Genomic DNA, 25931 nt, shown 5'->3' on the forward strand with positions numbered 1-25931 from the left:
CTGTATAATTTTATGGCCATTAATATTTTGTGGTACTGCTGCATGCCAAGGTGAAAGTCATCAAGCCTGTGCCTCAGGGGGCAAGTAGGTTGCCTGCAAAATGATTTTTCCTCCTGTAAACAGCACCTCAGAACTTGGCTGAGAGCACAACACAAGTTCCCCTTTGTGCCTCCATCACACAGTGGATACAGCTGGAAAGAGGATCCCATACCCAAGCTGCTATGGCAATTCCTCCAGTTCTGTGCCAGCCTAATGTTCAGCAGGAGGCGTGCATGCATTTCATAGCTGCCAAGTTTTCCCTTTTCTCGCGAGGAAGCCTATTCAGCATAAGGGAATTTCCCTTAAAAAAAGGGAGAACTTGGCAGCTATGGCATTTGTGTGCTTGTATGTGGAAGGCTGCCATACAAAGGGAAATTTGCAAGCAGAGGCTTAGCAATCATTGGTGTAATTTCCATGAAGGTAGCTCAGGGGAATTTTTGTTCATGTAAGGAGCGAGGGAAAACAAAAAAGGAAAGAGGGGAATTAAAGTAATCTTGAATCACTAAACAGGTTCACATCACTGGATCAATAAGCACCACTGACAGGGATCACAGTCACATTGCAATTCTGCCAATAAGAGAGGAAGGCGGAAAAGCTGAGGGGACGACTTTTCTAAAGCAGCAGAGCATGAAGTAGTCAAGTTTGGTAAGCAATCCAGAGCAATGTCCCCATTTAAAGGCACTAGTGGAAGCAGCATGCCTTGCTGTCCACTGATTTAAATAACAATGCACTCAAACTTGATAGAAAAGAGTCGTGGGATAGCATAACAAGGCCTGTATTTTATAAGCCAAACCTGCATGCTCACTGCAAACTAATTTTTCATATAGGCCAGGAAGACGGAAGAAAATCAGTGTTAATTTAATCAATTGATCAGGCTATTGATTACAAAACTGGAGCTGCTAGTTAGCCATCTGCAGTAATTCTGCCTGCTTTTGAGGGCACAGCATACATAATCGATTTCTTCACCTGCTACACCAAAATAAAAACAGGAATGCACTTTCCAAGGAAGGAGGGGGGTGAAGCAGGATGGTATCAACCCTGTGGTCCAAAGAGAGGAAGCAAGTCACTAAACACATGTAGCCAGAAAACAGGGGCAGCACAGTGTCTTGCAAGTTTCAAACTGAAATTAGTTACAGATGCAGTCACGGTGTCTTGTGTAAACGCTATCGATTGGGAAGCTGACAGTCTTAGGAGCCTCAATGCTAGGACAATCAATCCGGCAGCAGTGTCACCTGCCACTTTACTGAATAGTTGACAATGCAATTATCCAGTGTGGAGGCAGGGAGTTGGCGTGTGTCAAACGCAGTTAACCACTTTCTGGGCACTACTCGATAATGCGTTTCACCGCTTGGTGCAAGAGACGACATGCAAAGACAATAAGCAGTTTAAAGTCATTGAAAAACCACACTTCCCCTCTTTGGTGGTGGTGGAGGTGTAGGAAGGAGGAGTAAGAGAAGAGCCCCACTTCCCCAACTTAACAACTGTATTTTAAAATGCTATTAAAATTGCGTCAATCAATACCTTGACAGTTGAGGCTGAAGGGCAACCCCAAAGCTCACAGGAGAAGCTGTATTCAAGGCAGATGGCTTTGCAGGGGGAGGAGAGGGGATGAGGAGAAAAAAAACCCGACAGACTGGAACCTTCATACCAAGCATGGGGGTGCACACACACACAAAATATTGTTTCAGGAATGCTGTGAGAACCAAGAGTAGATGAGCTCACGCCTGCTAGTCCGACAGCCAAGAAAATGTACATTAAAATGTATGTTCTCAACTTGGAACCTACTCAGTTTCCAGCATGGAGTACTTTCAAGTGTCACCCCATTACCGTAGATACCTCCTGCCAATTTAGTGCACCTAACAATCAAATTTTGTCCCCCGACAGCCGATTAATCTCTTCCTCCCCTGTTGCTGTGCGTGAGGGCTATGCTATGAAGGAAATGGTTTACTCAATTGCTGCATGTGCATAAACTGAGAACAGATACTAAGATTCTCCTTAAACTCTTTCAAGTTTCAATAACCTTGCATGCAACAGATAAAGCATCAGTTATTTCCTTTATTTAAACTGCACTGTCTAATGAAATAGTGCTGCCACAAGTTGTCAAGCAATAGGCACCAGAATTGTTTTCATGCAATACTTACCCTACTTTTTTAAGGTTACAGGAGAGCAGTGAACTCTAGTTTAAGCTTCCTGAATATTTAATTGAAGCCTGTCAATCTGTAACTTGAACTTATTCCCATTTATTCATCCCGTGAGGCCATTATAAATACATTGCTATTATTCCTCACCCCACCTCAAAAAATACCACTTGGGCAACCCTGTTTATAAGCAAAATGGACTCACCTAAAAATAAGGTAGTAGTTTCTACATGGGAATTTTCCTAGGTATACAGAAGTATAGTAGTTTCTAAATTAATTGAAAAAGAAAAACTGGGGTGTGTGTGTGGGGGGGGGGGTCAGCACAACAAGGGCCCGTGAACATTTAGGACCAATGAAGTTGAGTGTGTCAATTGAAATAAAATAAAATAAAAGGAACGCTGCTTAGTAGCTTATATTATCAGGGAAGAAAAATTGAGGCACTACACAATAACTTTTTTCCAAGTATACCATCTCTTTCTCCAAAAACCTTCCTCCCCAAGACAGATAGCAAGAAATGGTACATAGTTTGGCCCAAGCCCTTCAGGATTAAATAGCATAGTGGGGACGGTTTTAGGCAAGTAGAGAAAAAAGTGTGCGCTCCCACACTCAGAAAGTATTACACGCTTTTGCCCTAGTCTGCCTCTGAACAGGAATATTCTTCTTAGGGGACAGGGATACATTACAACACATTAATGCTGCACATCTCTGTCATTTTCATTTCAGATTCCCTATGCTTGTGTTATAGTCAGACAATAAGAACTCAAATGTAAGTTTTAACGCTGTGTTTTATTCTGCCATGTTCATGAGGAAATGAGACTTCAAATATGTCATCTACGCTTTCAAAACTCCAGAAATTTGAATGGAAATGAGCAGGCATTCAGGAAATACACACTGAACAGCCCAGGGGTAGGCAATCTAAGGCCCATGGGCCAGATGCGGCCCAATTGCCTTCTCAATGCGGCCCACGGACAGTGCAGGAATCGGCGTGTTTTTACATGAGTAGAATGTGTCCTTTTATTTAAAATGCATCTCTGGGTTATTTGTGGGGCCTGCCTGGTATTTTAACATGAGTAGAATGTGTGCTTTTATTTAAAATGCATCTCTGGGTTGTGGGGCATAGGAATTTGTTTATTCCCCTCCCCCAAAAAATATAGTCCGGCCCACCACATGATCTGAGGGATGGTGGACCGGCCTACAGCTGAAAAAGGTTGCTGACCCCTGGAATAGCCTTCTGGGGTGACAAAAGCAAACAAGTGCATCTTTAAAATCTCTCAGGTTAAAAAAAAACTTTCTGCGCAGAAAGACAGCAAGTTGCTGAAGTAGAAAAACTTTCAATTATATCTTTCTATTATGACTTCTAAAGTGGTACAGAGCATGAAGGCTACAGCAATTTTTTCTGCCACTGTGCTATTACCAAAAAAGGCCCAAGGTACACCAGAACTTTAGCAACTTACCAATTTATTGTGGAAAAAACTTATAGAGGATACTTCATTATGATTGTTATTTTTATTAACTGAATTTAATTCTAAGGTTGGGTGGTTCATCAGGCAACCAGATATCTTCCACTGTGTGTGTGAATGAGCATACCACAAATCCTTAAATCATATTTCATTAAACACCTCAAATACTTAACTTTTCAAATACTTAAATTTTCCCACTTGGTAGACTGGAAACTAGAGGAGTCCACTAATGCTCATCCTGCCTCCTCTTAGGTAACAGAAAGGTAGACCATGCCAATACAGGGTTTGCTTAACTGTTAGGCATCTATGAGGAACTAATAATTAATATCCCAAATGAGAATAAAACTCTGCACTGAAAAGTTAAGGACCTGGTTCCTGAGTTCTGGTTCAGACTATTACCCAATCCTACCGGTAACCATGCCTACTCTGAAGAAAATCCTACTGAATTCAGTGGGCCATACTCCCAGAAAAGTGGGGTTAGGATTCAGCTTTAGACAATGCATATGACTTACATAACAATTGCATGGGATTCCTCAGTTAGGGAACGGCAAGGCTCTTAGGAAATACAATGGCTCTTTTCTTTGTCTTTCTCTTTCGATAGCACGGAAGCACCAAACATATTACATCTCCATCTTTTGGATTGTGTCAGTTTTACTTATCTTATTCATGGTGCCATTCTGAAAGAAACTACAATTTGAATTTATTTCCAAAGTTTGTTTTGTTCCAAAAAAAAAGCTCTCTGCTAAATCTTGGGAAATCTACAACTTTTAAGTCACTACTGCTCAACGGAGGGAAAAGGGTTCTAAATTCTGCTTCAGAAATCCTGTAATGATTGCACGAAGTAAATTCATTCAGGTATTTCAATTTAATTTATCTTCTGCAGAGAGATACATTTCCTTGGTGCAGTATTTTACATGTCAGTGCAGTATTCACAAAAAGCTTACAACAGGAATCCACATCACACAAGGAAAACTGTTGCAGGCCAGCTCAAGACAAGCAAGACTAGTTAGCAGTCTTCCTTTGAGTGAAACAAGAGATAGCTATGTGATAGGCACCTTGTAATAGTGAACATGCTGCTTAGTGTATGAATGAGAGAGACATGCACATATGAACAAATACATACTACAGTTTGTATCATAAGGGAGTTTCATTCTATGGCATTTCATCTTTATCCAAGCAAAGAAAGAAAACAAAGTACTATGTACGCACATTTGTGCAGCAGCAGAAGGGCTAGAAAAGATCTGTAAGGGCTAACAAGAGCAGAAATAACGAGCATTCCTTTAGTTGTCTTTACTGGTTCTTGTTCAACTGTTCAAGACACATAGTGTACTTGTTTCTCAACTGATAAATTAAAAAACAAATTAAAATGATTTTTTTAAATAAAAAAAACAGCATTAAACTATGGAAGCAGACAGTCCGGTTTTTTTTTTTAATTTGTGGGATAAGGCAAAAGAGAACATGTTACCAAGGAGCAATTTCTGAAACAGATTTTCAAAACTGGGAGAAGGAGAGAGACATTAAGGATGTCACAGATATGAAATTCAAAAGCTGCTCCACTGACAGCTCTCCTTCCTTCTGCCAAGTCCATTCAAATCCATGGATAACAAATATTAGTTACAGATTCATTCATCCAAGGATCTGTACACACTACAGATACCTTTTATTTCCTGGTCAGTCCTCTGGGAAATCTCATTGTCTAATGCCACTGCCAGCTCTCTTTGATATGACCTTAAATGCAACTTTAACTCAACAAACTGGATGATGGAAATCAGGCACACGCCTGTTAGCTTTGCAGGCGCTCTCAAAGAAAAGCATCTTCCTATTTGTGCTCCAGAGCGGGGGGAAACAAGAAAATGTAGCTAGTAATTTCAAAAGAAACTAGGCGGGATGTCACCCTTTGTATAGTTTAAGATTCCTAGCAGAACAACTGTATGACATCCACATTTTGCTAGAGGGAGATTATTTCAAAATGATTAGAAAACAAAACAGCTTGAGTAAGATGAGACTATGCATTTCCATATGTCAAGTGCAGGATTTCCATGAATGTTCATATTATAAAACTATTACATAGCATAATTGTATTTCCCCCCCTACTGTAGGCACAGACATGTGCCACTCCTAGATACCTACTTTGCATGCTTCTGGATTCTACACACATAAAAGAACAGTCACTATTGTTGTTGGTTGGGGTGCCACTTCTGCAGTTTATTTTGCAAAAAGTCTGCTGTGACATCAGTGCTCGGAGCAAAAAGCATTTGAAGTTAAAGGGAGAAACAGGCTGTAAGCCAAGAGTGGGATGACAGCCATCTGCAGGAAATGCCAAGCAATTCATCTGACTCTTCAAATAGTCATAACAAGTGTAGGTGACAATACCATCTATTAAATACTTTGCTCTGGCACAGAAGTTAGGCTCCTGAGCCAGTCCTTCAATCTCCAAATTAAGAAAAGGTCTACTAGATAAGGTCACGGGTTTCTTCAGTATCCTGCTTCCCACAGAGGCCAGCCAGATGCCCCCATGAAGCTAAACAGCAAGATATGACCTCCCTACATTGTTGGCCCCAGTATCTGGTACTCCAAAGGATCCTGCCTCTGGCTATGAAGGCTCAATTTAGGAGCCTCCCAGCTGGTTAGTAATCTTTTGACAAAGAAACCTGGAACACCAAGAAGATGGGGTTTCTCATTTAGTAGGAACACCAGCACCTTTGAATTGCTTATAAGTGAAAGACCTTCCAAATTCAGAACATACCACACAGTTCCTCATAGGAGGGTTTCTAGTAATCACTCTTCTAGGAAGCCTTGCATACTGTCTTTCAGTCATTAGGGCTTTGCCTCTGTGTATTATTTTCAAGGCAACTGAAATCCCCAAGAGTGTCAGGTGAATAGACAGCTGGCCAGTTGTTGCTTTCCTTGACAAGGTGGTGCAGTGCAGGAAGGGCAAGGAGAGGCAACTTGACTACATTCTTCAAACCCTTCATATCTAGAGAGGACAGCAATCTTGGCTCTATCAGACAGTACAGCTCAGAGTTTAAATGGGACTTGCGCTCACTTGCTTTTCCTGTCTCTGTCTCTCTCTCTTTGAAGTTGCCTGGACAGCTTCCTCAAGCTGGCGTTATCACTCCCTCTAACCACTCTTGGCAGGCAATCTAATTCCCCCTGAAAAGGTCACCGCCATTTTAACTGCCTTTCAATCACATTAGGAGTGCTGCTGCTCGTGCCCGCATAGCTGTGCCTGCAGCTCTCCTGGCTGAGGTGCGATCGATAAACTGACATACCGTTCCCCCCCCTCCGCCCAACTCCCCCTTTCCCAATGGCTCCCTCACTGTGCAGTTGAGATCTTACCCCCCCCCCAACACCAACTCAGCTCCTTTGGCTAAAGGAATGACACAATATGCTGATGGACCAAAAAAATCTCCTAAAAGTGATACAACATAGGGGGAAGACATAACCTATCATGCTTTAATCTACTTAGTTCATTTGCTCCAGCAAAGGGGGAGGGGACTTGGGCTCTCTTCCTAGATACACAGAGGCAGCAACATCCTGGGGACCAGCCAGCTCAGACTCCTTTGAAGCAAGGTTCCTACAAAGAGCAAGCCTGCCTCCAGCTCCTCTCCATGCAATCATTACTGTTATCTCTCTTGCATTCACCCTTTTTTCCTCACAGTTACCACTGCCGTGTTTTCTCCATCGATCCTCGTGTAAGACACTGTTTTAAGTCCGCTAGCCTTTTGACTGGGCTAAGCCGTTTAAGAGATGACAGCAGCCTCTATCAGCACAAAGCCAATATGATTCTTTTCGGATAAAGCACTTTTTTCTCACCCGCTCTTCCTCCCTCCCACTCACAAATAACAGACGCGCACACAAAATTGCTAAGCTTTCAAAGAAAAAATGGCATCCCCCCCTCCCCAACTTCTCTCTACAATTCTTTAAAGGGATAACCTTGCAATGTAAACAGCTAGAGTAAATGAGTAGCTGTTCTTTAGAACAACTGAGGAATTGCTACAAATGCAGGGAATTTTAAAGGGGAAAAAAGTGAGAAGAAACCCAATGCCTCCCGCATTTCAGCAAGTAGGATGCAGGCTGGAGCATTAGACACAGTTCACAGGAACAATTCTTCATAAAATTCAGTAGATATAAATTCAGGCCCCACTGACTGGGGAGTCTCCAACAAAACTTTACGATGTTGCAAGGTAAGTCTGAATTCTCCAACCTGGGCACAGTTTACCGCTGTACTATGCCTAACACTCCCAAGTTTCAGCATCCAGAAATCAAAACTGCTGGTAAAGCACTAGTTGAACCAACCAATGTCCCCCCCCCCCTTTTTTAAAATCAAATGTTATTATTTAAATAATAGTTTTCTAAATATCAGGCACAGTGTGCCCCTTAAAAACAGTTTAAAATTACCTCTTAAATTATATATTCTCTTAACACTGAATTAATAACCTTTATTGAGGGACTCAATTAACTTTACCCTTCTATGTAAAATAGTAATAATAGAGAAATGTGGGCTTTAGGTCAAGTATTTAAAATGTCACAAAAGTATCATGTATACTTATTATTGTCCAACCTGTAAATACTTAGATTGTCAAACAAAATGAGCACTTAGGGTGGTTTTCAACTACCATGCCCCATCAATGCAACTTGTGCAACAGGACATTCTCCTCTTTCCTAAATCTGCTCCAGAGGGTAGGGGGAACCAATAGAATAAATTTAGGTTGTGTTCAGGGGGAGAAGGTTCTTTTGTGCAAGGAGAAAGTCTTGTGCTGATTGAATGAGAGGCATAGTACTATGTTGGATTCCACTTTTACTTCCTCTATGTAGTGGTGACATGCTGTTCTGTGAATAACCTACAAACCCACTAAAAAAATAAAATGCACCTAGTGGTCAAAAATAGTTGGTAGCCACTAGGCTAATGGAAGTTGGAGTCCAAAAATATCTGATGACCACCAGGGTTGGGGAATGCTGCCCTAAAGTATCACCCACAAAGAGGGTGTTGCTGTACCTCTGCATGATTCACCGTTCTAATAATGCCTCCTTCCAGTTAACCGGGGTGGGGTGGGGTGTAGTTCTGTTTCAGCTCTTCCTCAAGTGTTACTGAATCAATCACCCCTTCCTGATAGTCAGCAGAATTACCTGCCCTCAGAAGTAGCTGCAATAATTACTGATCATTCTAATCAGGAGGCATGCCCAGACTAACATAGGCGAATCTGGGTGTAGACAAATCTTTCAGAAAGCAAGAATGAAATCTACTACTAAGTTAAATTGGGGTGTTTGTGTGCCTCACCTATATGAAATAGGGAAACACTAATCCAGGCATAGGCAAACTCGGCCCTCCAGATGTTTTGGGACTATAACTCCCATCATCCCTAGCTAACAGGACCAGTGGTCAGGGATGATGGGAATTACAGTCTGAAAACATCTGCAGGGCCAAGTTTGTCTAGGCCTGCACTAATCTAAATTCATGGGGGGGGGGACACATCAAGCTAACCGATTACTACAAACAGCTGTATCATATTTCTTACCTTATTGAAAGCAGAAACTGGTAAAGTGTATGGATTGTACTACCAACTGCCCTGTTTCTTAGGTCTAAGCTCTGTTCTCACAGCCCATCTAGCTCTATCAGGCCTCTTGTATCCCCACTCTTTCTCTCTCTCTCAATGGTCATGTTAGGATGCAATGATGGCCATATAAACCACAGTTAAACAAATTATTATGAGCATGAGTTGCATGCTCATACACACAAATCAAGCACTTCCCACTTCATTCCTCCCTTCCAGGTGCACGGAAACAAACCAAGAAGCATCTGATTCAGCAGCTGAACCAAAACCTGAACCAGTGCTCAGGGTTGCTTTATCTCAAATAAACTATAATCAAGAAAAAAAGAACTACCCTTGGCTTCCTGGTGGTGGTTTGTTTATGAGAAACAAGCCAAAAGAGCTGGTTTGGACATGACGCTAAGCCAGCAGTTCTGCAAGTTGTTTCCCAGCTTTGAGAAGAGGACCACAGCAGGGAGTGCTTGAACTGCATGCACAAACACACATCTATGAACATACTAATACATGGAGGTCTTGCTATCTGAACACAATGGGTCCCCAGGAAATCATTCATTGGGCAAGCAACCACATAATGAGCTGATGATTTCCATTATTTCCTGTGGGAACATTTCAAATCTGTGAATTGTCTGATCTCCCTCTCTCCCTGGTTTCCACCCCAAACTGCTGTGCAGCAAGGTTTGGGTTTAATTTTTTGTGTTCAGATGACTGAAATTTTAGATGGCAAGCCTTCCGATAGCAGGACCTATGTGCACTTTATGGCCAAGTGTTGCATACAAACATGGTCAATATATGTGAACTCTCATGTTAACGGTGAATTAGGCCTTAAAGGCTACAAAAGTTATATAAAGTGTGGAATTACACTTTTCAAATATATCCACTATGGAATACCTTATTCAATCATTTTTAGCATCATCTTCTAACAATACAAATAATCCTGTCTCTACTTAACCTATCACAATGAGACAATAGCTTAGAAACATCATGTGATAAAAACAAGCCAATAGATTGATCAAGAAAACACTCCAGGGAATATGTGGAGAGTAGATTTTGCTTCTTTACACATATCTAAATGGCTTCCATTGCTCCTTAATTGACAAAGCCAACAAGCAAAATGATGATCCCTATCAAATGGCTGAGAAACTAATCCAAAATATTTCAGGAAAGGGTACAAAACAGCAGTGAAAATGGTTGATGAGTGTCCATATTTCCACTTCAAAAACAAGACAGGGGTAATTTACATTAGCTGCCTATGTTTTCCATGCTAAGACTGTGCACAAAAGTGCAGACTGCTCAACATTCCTGGTTATGTAGGAACTTAACTGCTTCTGGCTCCCAGACCTCGGGGCACATAGGAAGACCAATTCCATAGGCTTAGCCAGGGTCTGAAAAGCTTAACACATTCCTGCAACAGTCAATCAGCTGAATGAGAATTATGAATAAAATCTGTGGGTGCAAGCAGGCCTGGCTCTAGGTAAGGTCCCGGTGGCGCGGGCCGGCAGGGCGCCGGGCCGGCAGGGGGGGCGCTCGCGGCAAAGCTGCGCAGAAGCCGCGCTGCGCGGGCGCCTGAGTGATCTCCGTGCCTCAGCGCCAGAGCGCCCGACCTGCTTGAGACGGCCCTGGGTGCAAGGAAACCACGAGACAGCAAAAAAATATTTGTCTACTGCAATTTAGTAGACAAAATTCTGAATATATTGATAGCTAAGAGAATATACTTTCCCCATATGGCTGAACTCCTGAATATCTGTCATGGTGCTGCTTACCTCTCAGGTCACATTTATCTATTTTTTGTGCAGATTTATCCATAGACTAAAGTGTGAAGGAAAAGAGGAAAGAAAGAGAATCATTTATAAGCACTACCGTGTTTCTCTGAAAATAAGCCATACCCCAAAAATAAGACATCCCCTGAAAATAAGCCACCGTGTTTTGTTTTGTTTTTAAGGAAAAATAAATATAAGACGGTGTCTTATTTTTGGAGAAACACGGTAGTAACTCATGCATCTTTTAAGCCTGATTTCCTTTCCCAGTGGGATTTTCCTTGGGATATTTTAAATTAGAACCCAGGGCAATCTATGAAAATACAAGAGGATGCCAACTTTTACTTCGATGAGGCAATGTACTAGATTCCCTGGTCAAAGCAGGGTGGGACACTGTTTCTACAGAATCACAATGTTCACACCAGACAGTTTAGTCAATCCTGACACAGAGCAAAAGGCTGAATGTAAGAAAGGAGTCAGGTGCACAGCTAAAATTACATTCACCAATAAAACTCACAAAGGTCACATTTTGCCATAACTCATTCTCTCTTTTGCAGCCGATTTTCCTGTCACAGGGGAAGGAATAGAAGGAGGAAAAATAAGATGTGTTTGTCTGGGAGCCCTGAGGGCTGCAGTGCTGGAGGTGTATGGCAGGTTGCTGAATTCTCATTTATCAGCCTTAAAAAAGATGGAGTGATAAATGCATAACCGGCCCTTTAATATTTTATGCAGGTGCTAAAGTGACTTAGCTGTCAACTTCCATACATCACCAGCGGCTGATAAACCAGCTTTCGTCACTCCAGACTGGGGCCTTTTACAATTTCATTCTCCACTTCCATTTTTTAAAAATATGCACAATATTGCTGAAACTGATTGGCCTGTAGCTGCTCCTGTTGTCTCCCAACTTTGGGCCACATTCCCTCCTCAAAGGCTAATTTAAGCAGGGTTTTACTCATAACTACTACTATTTTATGCTGTTTTCATAGCCATAGGAAAATAAACATTGGTACTGGCAGAAGTGCAACTTCCCACCTACACTGAGAAGCAAGCACCTGGCCTGTTACAGAGTTTAAAAAACATTCAATGACAAGTGATGCAATGAATGGGAAAAAACATTTTTCCTCCTGACCAAAGCAAAGTCACTTCCCTTAAGCAATCTCTAACAGTTAAGAATTACAAAGGGAACTTTACAAAAGCAACTTTACTATCTTGATCTTGTAAGGTATGATTGCTTTTTGTGAATACATTTTCTGGCAGGAAACAAATAACATAAATTTCTGTTAATGTTAATACCACAGATCATTACTATGATGAAAGCCAACTCTCTGGATGAATTTACATCCATGTTCCTTTAGAGTCACACATGCATGATGAGCTACTTCAACTGTCATCAGCATCCACATGTTGTCATTTTGAAGATATTATGTCTGTCACGGGAATAACTTTTTGGGGTATACTTGCATGAACAAAAACTGCTGAGGGAAAGAGCCTTTAGCCTGGGCTACAGTTTGGAGGGCAATAGCTCCAATATTAACAATCTGTTTGTTCTGGGGATGATAGGGCACTGTTCAGTCAGCAGCACATCTCAGCAATCCCCACAATGCCCCTCTTACCTCTGAATCCCCCTTCCAGGAGAGTAGTGGCACGTATCCTCTTCTGCCCGCACCATTCATATTCTTCAAAGCGATTACCATTTTCATTTTCAATGTCCACTGCATCATCCTCCATCATGCATGAGCCTTCCCTCTATTAAGTGAAAAGAATAAAGCACCAAGCATCATTTCAGTGTCCTGGGTTAAAAACTGTGCTAGTAGGTAGTATTCCTGCCAATGCATGCTGTATAGACAAAGCTGAATCGTGGACAAAGTGGCAATCAGATGTCGACACAGGGTACTGGCAAAAGCTAACGAAGCAGGAAAAAGAATGTCATCCACATTCATTGCTGCTTATTGAGTGCTCGCTTTATGTTACTGGCTCCCCCAAAGTAGTGTGGTGAGTATCCTATTTAACCATAGGGACAGAGGCTGTGACATTATTGCCCAAGGCCAAATAGTGAATTCATGGCCAAATTTGAATTCAAGACTTCCCAATTCAGTTTCTGATGAAAACTATAGTTCCTTGCAATGAAAGGAATGAAGTTCTTTCACACATATAATCTTTGCTACTGTGTGGAAATTATGCCTCAAATTTAGAAACTATTTGGACTAGGCAAAACTAGAAAGATAGATAAGGCAGAAAAGTGGAGCTGGAGCTGCAACTCTTCTAGGAGCAAAAGGGCAACACTCTACATCAGGCATCCCCAAACTTCAGCCCTCCAGATGTTTTGGACTACAATTCCCATCATCCCTGACCACTGGTCCTGTTAGCTAGGGATCATAGGAGTTGTAGGCCAAAACATCTGGAGGGCCGCAGTTTGGGGATGCCTGCTCTACATCAAGCTTGAGGATCACTGTTGCTATTGGATAACTCTTTAGCACAGCCTGCAGTGTACGAAGGTGCTGCCACAAAAATACTATTTATTCATATAGCATTGGCAGCAATACATAAAGACACCGAACAATATGGCCAATAGGAGAGAACCTCAAGGGATGCTCCATTTCAAGGGCAATGCTTAATCATCTTATCGCCAGTTTTACTCCAACCTTGAAAATATGGTTCATATCACCGTTAGGCAACTCCAGTTATGCCAGCAATGTATGTTAACTGAAAAACAGAAGTCCACAATCAGCTGTATCAGAGGCTACTATAAAAGCCACCATGACCAGAATGATAGGTTGATGGAGGTTAGCCTGACTAGTGTCATCTATCCTGCTGGGAGATCAGAATCTAAGTGAAATCAGCTCAGAACGTTAATACTGTGCAGTTGTACTACCGGAGTCCCCCAACCCCACACTAATAAAATTAATACTTCCTTCAAAAATCAGAACAGAAGAAGAAGCCTGCTGGATTAGACCAAAGGCATATCTAATCCAGCATCCTGTTCTCACAGTGGCCAACCAGATTCCTACAGGGAAACCTGCAAGCAGGACAAGAACACACTTGTGTGCAACTGGTATTCAGGGACATACTGCCTCTGATACCAGAGGTAGTACAAAGCCACCATGACTAGTAGCCACTGAAAGCCTTATCCTGATGATTTTTTCTAATCTCCTCTTAAAGCCATCCAAGTTGGTGGCTATCATTAGATCCTGTGGTAGAGAATTCCACAGAATAACTATGTGCTGCATCATATTCAATTTCATAGGATGACTGAGGGTTCTAGTTATTATATGAGGGAGAAAAACTTCTGTCTATTCATTATTAGAAACTTTCTGATAACCATCTCCTCTCCAAGCTGTATGGAAATCGAAATTCCCTTATTATATTTATATTTAGTTTTGAATACCTATTAAGTCTTTTATTGTTAGTAATTCTTAATCCAATTTGTCCATGTATTTGTTCTTGTCTTTGTCTGTCTACGAGCTTAAAGCTGAAATAAAGTGAATGATTGAGCATCTCCTCTCCAATCTATGCCCATCTCTGAGCTTTGCTGGATTTTGGTTAAACCACAATTGTCTGATATAACCAAAGTCTAGCAATAAGCCAGGCGGTCTCCTAGTTAAGAGTCAAAAATAGAGCCTGCTATCCCTTCTCATTTGAAAGGTTAGGAAAACTGAGATTGCCAGACAGATTAAAACTTCAAAATAGAAATCAAGTACAGATCCACATGGCCATGTGGACTTCAATCTGCAAACTTGATTTCTATCCAGATCACAGGAGTAGCAGAGGGTAGGAAGAAATGAGAGAGAGGCAGTAGGGTTCCCTCAGTGCTTCTACCTTTGCAAGGCATTGTTCGACATGCCTACTCCTCTCCTCCTCGGATCCTGAGAGAGGTTGGCTGCAGAGGGGACATACCTGTCCTTCGTCTTGCTTCCTCCGTTTCATTTTTCCAATCCGAGCTATGCGAGGAAAGCAGAGAGAAAAGAAAAACACAATATGTTATATATTTGCCCGGTGACTGAAGAACCAAAGCGAAGAACATATGCTTTCTGCTGTCAGCCAGGAAGCCTAGAGCCCCTGTGAGGCTTTATCTCATGCCTTTCAGAAAGAACACTGGCAATGGAGAGACCAACCTGGCCGCATCCATTGGGCAATAAAGGAACTGCTCCAATGCTCACTCCCTTCTCCCTTATTTTTTCCTTTTGTATTATGTCTATTAAGACTGTGAATCTGTGAGCTTAATTTAAGATATATAGGGAACTTTAAAACTGCAGGTGCTTTGTAGGTATTAAATAATATGAATAACTGAGAGCTACAAAGATTGAGTGTGATATAGATGCAAGGTTTCAAGGCAAACATTTGCTCTTTCTTCCACCGAGCCTCAGTGGTTTCCTCCCCGCCACACTCCACCTCCTTTATCTTGAGGAGCTGTGCCCAAGTTTCATCTTGTGCAGTTACAGAACCTTTAATGAATTTAACCAAATGACCTCCTAGTGAACAAGAACAGCCATCATCCTCATGGCACAGTAGAAATTAAGTCAAACACAAACCAAGTGCCTTGCCCTCAAAAGGGCGTATCTGATTCGATTATCTTTATAATACTGTTCCTCCCCTGGAAAAACCTAAAAACCACTATTTTCATGTTCAGCATCTCCTGCAAATACAAAATGCACACTAGTTGGGTCCTATCTCCTCTTGAATCTACCCTAGGATAAGTCATCAATTTTATTTTATTTTTGCCTCCGTTGTTCCTAATCAGACTTATTCAATAGTTGCATTTTACAATATCCTGACTAGAGAACAGTTTTCAAACTGCTATAAAAGATGCCACAAAACACTTATGCTTCTGCTGCAGTCTAACATGACCAATTGAAGCTTGCTCTAAGAAAAGACACCAATCAGTATAAATGGGAAGCCTCAAGAGCCTAGTAATATGCACAGCTGTGAAGATGTCAGAAAGAAGAGTTTCCGTCAAAATGATTTCTATAAATATGAAAGAGAGATTCTGCTTAAAATGTAAGCAGGCTTTGAAATATGGAGAAAAGACCCAAACACACACAGTTTCCAGTAAATATTTAGAAATTACAGCAGGACTATACTGGACTTAATTGTGCTCAGAAGATTTCACTTAGAACAGCTCCTACAATTTCAGATTCTATCCCCAATCTCCTACATCTCATCCCAAAATGACTACAAGCAGAAGCAATGCAGAATATATACAAGTAATTCCAATTATGGAGCTTGAAGTTTGCTTTTTGGGGAGAAAATTCTATTGTAGGCTTGAGAGGCATGCCCCTCTGGTGAAATTTTTCCTTTACCAAACTGCTGATTAATTTGAACCCTCATTAAATGTGGACAAAACATCTGAAAAACTTGCATTAAAACAACATTGATCATTAAGAGAGATGGCTTTAAGCAAATATTATCACATATTTCAATCACAGACAGGGAAATGAACAACTTAATAAGGAAGGTCAGAATTCTGACAGAGACCAAAATAAGAGCCCAAGGATATTCTATGTAGTAACAAGGGATGACATGACAGAGAAGTCACTTAATGCAGTAACAATTATTGACATTATGAGCCTGCCAGTTTGTTGCAGAAATTGTAACGTATTGCAACTGCACTGCGAGAATGAGATGCTGCACACACCAAGTGGCAAGAAAGGACCCAAAAACTAAATTAAGGGAGGCACTGGAAAATAAGACAAATGACATAAGCAGGGTACACTTTTAGTCATAATCCAAAGAAGCAATACAGGAACACAGCAAAAGCTTTTAACCAGACCAATGTTGACTCAATAAAGGTACCATTTTTTTTCTGTTTGGGGCCTTTTTCTCTGGAGTTAACATATAATCAAATTCAAGCACTTTGGGCTGGCAATACAGACTGGCTATACAGGATAGTTAATCAGCAGAGGAGGATCAGACATCCACCCGCAATCCATTTGCCTGAGCCATCCCTACTATCCCTGCTCCAACTACTCTAGAGCTCCTCTCCCCACTTGTAGAACACAGGGCAGAGGTGCAGCTACCGTTCACTAGGCTGTTTATCCAGTGTAGTGTTAATGGGCACCTGCCCGCTTTCTCCCTCCTATACTTAGAACTAAAACATTCTCTCAAGAAACAAAAAAGCCAACTCCATTGTACTTGAAGTGGAGCTAAGAGGACTCAAAGTTTCTGTCCCCCCTTCTCCACCAAGGAAAGGAAGACAAAAGAGGGAAAGTCTAACCAGCTAGCACACTGTGTTTAGAATAACAAAGCTCCTTTCTGGCATGTGGGAATGAGTACAGGAATGAGAAGAGTTGATGCAGCCTTCTGAAGAGAGTTAGTCCATTCTGGATGGGGCACACCTAACTATTTCTCTCACACTTCTGGGAAAGGAGGAAGAGGAAACAGTTTCAGGTGCTGTCTCCTGACTGTAGCTCCATCTTCGGCAGGTCTCTTTCTTAGCCTTTTCTTTCCCATTTTCTCCAAGGTGGAAGCAAGAGTCCTCCCATAAGAAGCTGCACACAGGGGTCTCTCTCACTTTGGCAAGTGAAGGCAATCCTAATTCACCCAAGGAATGTGATTTGCAAATCTGTCCTAAATCTGTATGTTTTACCCACCTGACTTGCATTTGTGGGTCTCAACTTCCAAATACAGAGCCAGTAACGACTCCCCTCCCATGTCATACTCCCTCAATATGTATGAGGCATGGTTCGAACCACCTGGATTTCAGAAATATTTCTCATTGCCCTCAAGGAGCAGCTGGAGCAACATTCCCAGTTGACTCCCAGTGGCACGATTTGTAAAACATAATGTAACTTATTCCATAAGTCTGGTGTGAGAATAACGGAAACAGAACTTGAAAACCACTTCATAAAAACTCAGGGTCCATGAATAATCATTTCTATAAACTTCAAAGTCCACTTAATGAAAAACTAAACTTGAATTTTAAGTGCCCTTGCAAAACTTTTAGAGCTGTCATTATACTGATCCTTAATATTTTTGAACCGGTTATACGTCAGCAGATTTTTCTGCCATCGTTGCTTGTGTGCTATTATGACACACACAGTACTAACGCAAATGATTTTTGTGCCTCAGCTGGCAAAGTTTTCAACAACATCCAGCAAATAAGAGCATTAGGTGCTCTAAGCAACACAGCCCACCTTAGAGACCCATGAGACATTGGGCAAAGAAAAATGGCTTTGCTCACAAAATAAGAGCAGCATGAACAAAAATGTAAATGGAGTGAAGAAGAGCTAACAAAAAGTTTCTGTTCCAACACCTTTTGCAGTAGCTTGATACTGGCAGAGGCAGATCTGGAGTGTGTGAGAGAGAAAACGGGGGCTGTTTGAAAGCCACTGAACAGAATTTCCAATTGCTACTATACAGCTCAACTATCACTTCTAATCAACGTAGGAGGGATGGAGGAGCCCCAGAGGAAGGGGGGCAACTGCTGAGCTGTCCCGAAGGAGAACAGCTCAAAAGAACACACAAGTGAGACCACAGTACTGTTAATTAGTGCTGATAGATGCAATCATTTCTAATTAGCTCGCTAATCCTTCTCCCCTGTATTCCTGTCACAGGAGCAAAGAGGGGGGCTGAGTTGATTTTTCCTTACCCTTAAGTCACAGGTTTTTTTATTTAAAAAATCTGAATATAAAACAGCATGAAAAAATACTTTCACTTAAATGTCCCTCATTGCCGATCTCTTCTAAAAAAAGCTTCTTTATTCCAGTTCCCACCCAGGATGCAAGGAGGCCACTTATATTATAATAATGATGGCAGTGCACCAGCGTGTCCATAATGTCAAGCAATCTATCTTGCCAAAGTTCCCTCCTCATTGTGGCCATGGCTCACCTTGTACACTGACTTTGGCCCTTGAGTTGCAGCAGAAAGTTACTTCAGCTGCACTGTTATGCCTGGACCCTAAAATATAGGAGGAGACCTGCCCTTCCACACTGAGCACTCATCTGTGCCAGCCTCTATTTTGTTGATCTAATTTATTTATTTTATTTATTTATAAAATGTATACCACCTGTAGATCTCAGGGCGGTTCACAACATAAAATCACAATATAAAAGCCACAAAATACATAATAAAAACAAAAACAACTCAATAATCCCCGCTTCCAAAACACACATTTAAAGAGCATCAGATGCCAATCAGCCAAAGGCCTGGTTAAAGAGGAACATTTTCACCTGGCTCCTAATAGTGTATAATGAAGGTGCCAGCCTGAAGAAAGCATTCCACAAATGGGGAGCCACTGCAGAAAAGGCCCATTCTCGTGTTGCCACCCTTCAGACCTCTTGTGGAGGAGGCACACCAAGAAGGGCCTCAGAAAATGATCTCAGGGTCCAGGTAAGTTCATATGGAGATGTGGTCCTTGAGGTATTGCAGATAGAAGAACTAATGCTTAGTCTCGATCTTTTATGTTACTGACATGTTTAAGTTTATCAAGCTCTTGTTTTCTTGCTCTGTTAAGGGAGTTTATCATGTGTTGTGCTCCTGATAGACAGGTCTTTCTAGGAAACGAGTAGGCTTCTCATGATTCTTACTGGGCATGGGGGCACTCCTCCTTTTCTGAAGTCTTTTCTTATTCTGCTTCATTTTCTCACAAATCCCCTGCCTTTATCTTGCCATGCCTCCATGTGTACTGTGCAGCTGATCCCTGGAACTCTTCTGAAGCTGAGCTCAGCTGCTGGGTGGAAGCAGTTCTCTTACATACCTATCTTGTTTTGTCTGCCATTTATGCACAAAAACCCAAGCTTGAACTCTGCACCCCACCTATCCTAGGCACCTAGTTGTGCTAAAGAGGCCCAGTCAATATCCCTTCTAGCCCCCTAACTTGTTTCTTCTATCCATTTATTCAACCTGAAGCTTCTAGAGCAGATCTCATCTGCCTGCTGCTGCTAAAGATGCAATGCCAGCAGATTCCTCACTCAGTCCTGACTGCTTGCCAATCATTACTGGCTCAAGTCCTCTCCTTTTCAGTTTCTTGTGCTGGACAAGACTGTGTGCATGTCCCAAGTTCAGTGCTGAGATGAGGTCTAACGGGGTACCTGAACAGTTTGTTGTGAGATGCATTAGGATTTCTGGATATTAATACATACTTTAGTCAGGGTGAATTGATTTAAATCATTTAAAAATGCCAATTTTAAATAATTAATTTTAGTATCTTTCTCCTCATTAACAGTTCTTCATAAATTGTTTAAAACTTGGTGCAAATGTGACCACTGAAACATGTTACTTTACAACTAATTAATAGAGTGATATTTACACTATTTGGGCATTCTTATAACAAGGACTTGCATTTTTTTCTTACATTATATACATTTTGCATGCTTTCTTCCTTTTTTTCCTTTTCTTGTTGCCTCTAGAGGTTGTTTTTTAAAAGAGTCTATAAGATTTTATTTTTTTAGTGACAAACAGCCTTGACAATTTATGTGATTCATTATGGGAATACAGTGGTACCTCGGTATAAGAACTGCCCTGTTTGCAAACTATTCGGTTTAGGAACTCCGCAAAAACGGAAGTTTGCAAACTTTACCTTGGTCTAAGAACAGAAGCCGAAAGATGGAAGGGCACCAGCAGTGGGAGACCTCATTAGAGAAGGTGTGCCTCGGTTTAAGAACGGTTTCGGTTTAAGAAGGGACTTCTGGAACAGATTAAGTTCGTAAACAGAGGTACCACTGTATAGGAATCTGAGCACTGGATAAAATTGTCTTTTCTTCTTTCCAGCATTGTTCCATTCTGCTTCAGAACAGGTGGGATTGGTCCAAGTCAAACCGAGTTTCTGAAAAAATGAGTTAGCTGAAGGGGAGTATCTGCAAAGAGAATTTTACCACACCTGGATCTTCAAAGACATCTTGATCAAGTCCTTGTAAAAGGTGACATAGAGAGACAGACTTTGGAAACAGTGGTGTGGGAAAACACAGTCTCAATGATAAATTTAGTTAGCTATCCCGAGAGTTCAGTGGAACCATGAAGTAAAAAGATAAATGAGCTGTCTATGTCTACAGAAAGTGCCAATCTAGACTAAAAATAACCTGAAGGAAGGATGAACAAAAATACAAGAGTTGATTTAAGTTGTTTAGCAAGTGTAAAGCAATCTCCAACTGAAGGATTCTGAACTACTCATATACTGTATTGCTAATCCTAGGCAGATAATCATTCTTGTTACTGTACTTAAGCTTATGGCTGGGCTAGTTTTGCTTGACTAATAATAGTATTCCAAATAAGGTAAATGTAATGGTGTTCAGGTACATAGAAAAGGTGTGGGGGGACTGAAAGAGGAATGTGAATCTTGTATGTTATGTGACTTAACAAACAAAGCAAAAGCAAAGCACTGTAGAACTAAAGACTCAAGCTTCAGTCTTTCTCTTGCTGATTTTAGACTCCCAACTCTCCTATAACTTTAGCTGTTCTTCAAATACCATAAGATATACAATTAACACAACACAGCAGTTACCCTGTTTCTCATATTTTAAGACATACCCATAAAATAAGCCATAGCAGGATTTTTAAGCATTCAAGGAATATAAGCCATACCCCGAAAATAAGACATAGTGATAGGCGCAGCAGCAATGCCGGCCGCGGCAGGAGGAGGAAAAAAATAAGACATCCCTTGAAAATAAGCCATAGTGTGTTTTTTTGAGGAAAAAATAAATATAAGACATGTCTTATAATATGAGAAACACGGTAGTAAAGATAATGAGGAAGAGGAGCAAGTGATGAGTTTATGCTGGGGCACCAAACACTCACAATGATCTAACAAAGAGACAATGAAGTGGTTTAGATGCAATATCAAACCACACTTTAGCATTGTGAGAAAGAACAGGTTGCCCAGGACTCATGCCTCTATCACTATCACAGCCATGCAGAAGAGTGTGGAAGCTTTAAATGCTGGTTTTAGATGCATTGCAGATTGCTATGTTCTCTGAAATATGTCAAACCATAGTTAGTGGAAACAAGACAACTTCAAATCGTAAGTTTGTGATGATAATTCATTTAAGATAACCAGTTAAAACTAATGACAGCTTATAGTTTACACAACATGTTAAACTGGTGATAATCTTCCTGTTATGGCCAAGCCAGAAGGGAGGGTTGGGTATATTGGCCCAAGGTTTGTTCTTATAATGCAAGACCATGGTTTAGCACAGCCTTCTCCAATCTGATGCTCTCCAGATTTTTTGAATGCCAACTCCCATTAACCCCAGCCAGCATGTCCCATGGTTGGGGACGATGGGAAATGAAGTTGAAAGCATTTGGAGGCAACTGGTTGGGGAATGCTGGTTTAGCATTATGTCCAAATACAGCCAACATACAATATATTTGGCAAAACCTAGGTCTGCTTTCAAAAACGATCATGTTCTTTTGAAAAATATTAGCATTTCTGCAATAAGCATTTCCAGTAATAGCTCCAAGTGCCCTAAGGGAATGTTTGCAAGATGATCAATAGAATACTGCAATCGTATTCATTAATCATATGCCATAATTATTCAGTAGCAGAAATATATTGTAGTTGTGTATGTGAAAGTCAGATCACGTGTATTCACTACATAGTGTACAGTCCTCATTAATTCAAGAGCTCTCTCCTTTTATCCAACATAGTAAGTATGTTATAGCTCTGAATCTTGCTGGCATTCAAGAATTCAAGGGAAATTTCCTCTTGCACTGTCAGGATAATTTAAAGTTACTCTTAACTTTTCAGGGATGAATTTTCATAATCCTTACACTTGACCAAATTAAAGATGATAAAGTACATGTTTTTCTGTTCACTGGCAGTGGAAGTAGAATCAATTAAAATAAAGGGTCACTATATAAAATATTTAAAAAAATATTTCTACTTAGTGACAATACTCTGTGTTTTAAGTACTATTGGATAAAAATTACAAAATATATCTTGAATTAATTACTCCTCTGAAGACAGGTCTATCCTAAGACCAAAAATTATGGAATCTGCTATTACATACACAGTAGTAATAGGTTCAGCTCCAAGTTGCAAATTACTGAGGTACCTAGTCCATATAACCATATAACCAGGTGAGATATTAAAGGCCTTTATCCTGCACATTGTTTCAAAAAAGCATTGGGGGAGGGTGTTGAAAGAAAGGTGGAATTAAAAAAGTTGTAATAAATGAAACGAACAGGAATTATAGTTGTATGTATTTTTTTAGCTGTAAACAAGTATTTTTGACAGCTGAAGATTATAGCAGGTAACAAAGTGAAAACAATGGTATTGGGGGAAAAGACTAATCTCATTACACCCATATGAAAATCATTATTTTTTTAAAAGGCAAGCAGTAAAATAATTCTGCTACTTTAACAAGTGGTGGTAGTACCCCAATTGTGGCATGCCCACCTCAGAGAGGCTTGCTTGCCACCTCTTTATGGCCATTTCAATGCCAAGCAAAATACTTTAAAAAAATACTTCTCCCAAGCCTTTTCAGATCTGTGATTATTTAAAGTTTTGAACTGTAATCTACTGCTTCCATATGGTGTGTTTTTAATAATGTTGAGTAAATGATTCTCTCTCTTACCTTTGCTGACAATATTTTCCTGCAATTGTTGTTTTACTGTATTATATTTCATGTTTGCAAGATGCCTGAAAAGCAATGTCATTGGGAGGCCCACATAAATGTAAAGCAGGGGCAGCAATTTAAGATTGGGTTCAGTGAGGAATAAAATGTGTTAGGAATACAAATGATTGATTTGAAGGTTTAACCCTTTGGGGCATATTTAGTTCAGGAGCTTGCAAAGAAAGAAAGTATTATACTTGTTAGGCCCTGGTAATGAAAGTCTTCATCTCGAAACAAGGGGGGAAATGGTACAGAATTTCTGCTGCACTCACCATTCAGCCGGGTCTGTCTGTTTGCCCTCACTCGCAAGAAGGTCTGTTAAGAGAAGATCAGGAGCAAAAAAGCATTAGGAACTTGCCGGTGAGAAAATCACAGAGTTATTTACCCCATTCTGAGAAGCAGTCTTGGGGAGCGTATGGTTAGATTAGAAAAATCTACCAGAGCACTCTCATCTACCTGACAAGCTTCCCTTTTGGGGTTGCTTCCATTTACCAATTCAAACCAATACCACAAATTAATCTTTCCCAGATAACTTCTTCAAACACAAATATACCCACATTTCCTCTGACTCGGCTGTTGTCCATATATAGCTATCCACAGCACCCCAAATGTAGGCACACTGTTCTTCCCAACTGCTCCATACCACTTCCCCATTCCCTAATTCCTCAGGCTACAAGACTACTGTAGGGGGGAAAGTGGCCTGCAGCATGCTGTCTAGCTATAAATTAATCTTCCTACAAATGAACAAGCATACCTGTATTGCCCTTATTTCCTAAATACCAAAGATAAACAATCTCCTCCTGGTCTTTTCCCTCCAGGGACCCGTGTCATCCTTAGATAAACAAAGCTCTTCTACACTGCCCCTAAGAGGGGAGGAGGGTATGCCTCGTCCTTAAATGAAAAAAATATGCACCCTCCAAGTTTATGGATATGGATATAAGCAGACCCCTCCCACCTCAGGGATGATGGCCCAACCCCCGTTCGGATGTAAACAAGCCCCATCTCCTGCCCTAGCGGCTCCGGCCCCAGAGACGCTCCGGCCTCTCAGACGCGCCCCGCTCGCACCTCCTCTCGACCACCGGGTTCCCTTCTCTCGCTCTGCATGGCCGGGGATGAGGGCGGATGCAGGCAACGGCCCCGGCACCTGCAATCAGCTCCCCATAACAGCGGCCGCCGCCATGTTAGCTCCGATCATGTGACCAGGCGTCGCCGCGGCCTGCGCGGGGTGAGAGTTCAGGGGGGCGGAAGCTGTTCTCATGGCAACGGGGAGGCAAAGAGCGGTCTGGGACTCGGGACTTTTTCTTTTGCTACCACGCTTCCTTCTTCGCGCCGCAAATACCACTCGGTTTGAGGCGATCTACCTCAGCCCCTCCTCTAACACCACCAGGATCCGGATTCCCGAGACGCAATTGCTCACTCCCCATATCCCCACGCTAAGCTATAAACATCCCCAGCACTTCCTCTCCCGTCGCTCGGCGTCTCCCCCAAAATCTGCACCCTTAGTGAACGTCTGTGTTTTGAAGAGAAGCATGGAAGGTTTATTCTTTTACGCAAGCAAATTCTCCAGCAAGTCGGCGAAGGAAACAATGCTTGCCACCAACACGCCTGTCGTCACATCAAGGCTGCCTCCCTGTGTCTTAAGTGTTCATACGTGTACATACATTCCTGTAAAAACTACAGACAAAATGCATCTACTCCCCAAGCAGAAATTTAACTTGCAGAGACTTTGAGAAATGAGCAGAAAAATGGCAAGCTAGCCGCTCAAGCTAACAAAATTTGGAAAGATAACACTGCAATTAGCAGGGACAGAAGTACCCCGTTATTGTCTCCCTTATAAACAGAAAGTTCAAGCTTATATCCAGTGCTTTTCTTGGGGGGGGGGGATGCAGGGGTTCGCATACCCCTAAACAGTTTTAGTTACAGGTAGGTAGCCGTGTTGGTCTGAGTCGAAACAAAATAAAAAAATTCCTTCAGTAGCACCTTAAAGACCAACTAAGTTTTTATTTTGGTATGAGCTTTCGTGTGCATGCACACTTCATCAGATACACTGAAACAGAAGCCACCAGACCCTTATGTATATTCAGAGGGTGGGGGTCACCCATTCCCATCACCCCCACCCTCTGAATATACATAAGGTCTGGTGGCTTCTGTTTCAGTGTATCTGATGAAGTGTGCATGCACACGAAAGCTCATACCAAAATAAAAACTTAGTTGGTCTTTAAGGTGCTACTGAAGGAATTTTTTTATTTTGTCCCTAAACAGTTTGTGAATCTAAGTTTGGCCTCATTGAGGGGCAGTATTTCAATATGAGTAGGAAAATGAGAGTAACCCTTAACATTTTTTTTTTATAGAAAAAAGCACTGCTTATTTCTATTACAAAAAGTGCAGGAACCCACTCCAACTTTCTGTAGAAGACAAGCTGCCTTTTTGGGTGCCCTGCACC

General features: G+C 41.4%; 1 protein-coding gene across 8 annotated transcripts in view; it reads right to left on the minus strand.

Moving 5' to 3' along the window:
• RNF220 (ring finger protein 220) overlaps positions 1-25931 on the minus strand; it is a 318359-nt gene that overhangs the window by 60574 nt on the left and 231854 nt on the right. For 5 of the 8 annotated variants that reach the window (XM_035121686.2, XM_035121689.2, XM_035121688.2 and 2 more), the window contains 3 exons: positions 23761-23803; positions 14760-14881; positions 12557-12689 (listed from right to left, as the gene is read on the minus strand). In XM_035121686.2, the coding sequence (XP_034977577.1) occupies positions 12557-12689; positions 14760-14881; positions 23761-23803 (298 nt within the window). Of the gene's footprint in view, positions 1-12556; positions 12690-14759; positions 14882-23760; positions 23804-24553; positions 24912-25931 lie in introns of those variants that run through there. The other 3 variants (XM_035121690.2, XM_035121692.2, XM_035121694.2) reach the window with 2 other exon arrangements.

This window comes from Zootoca vivipara, chromosome 7 (assembly GCF_963506605.1).
Source record: "Zootoca vivipara chromosome 7, rZooViv1.1, whole genome shotgun sequence".
Lineage (NCBI taxonomy): Eukaryota > Metazoa > Chordata > Lepidosauria > Squamata > Lacertidae > Zootoca > Zootoca vivipara.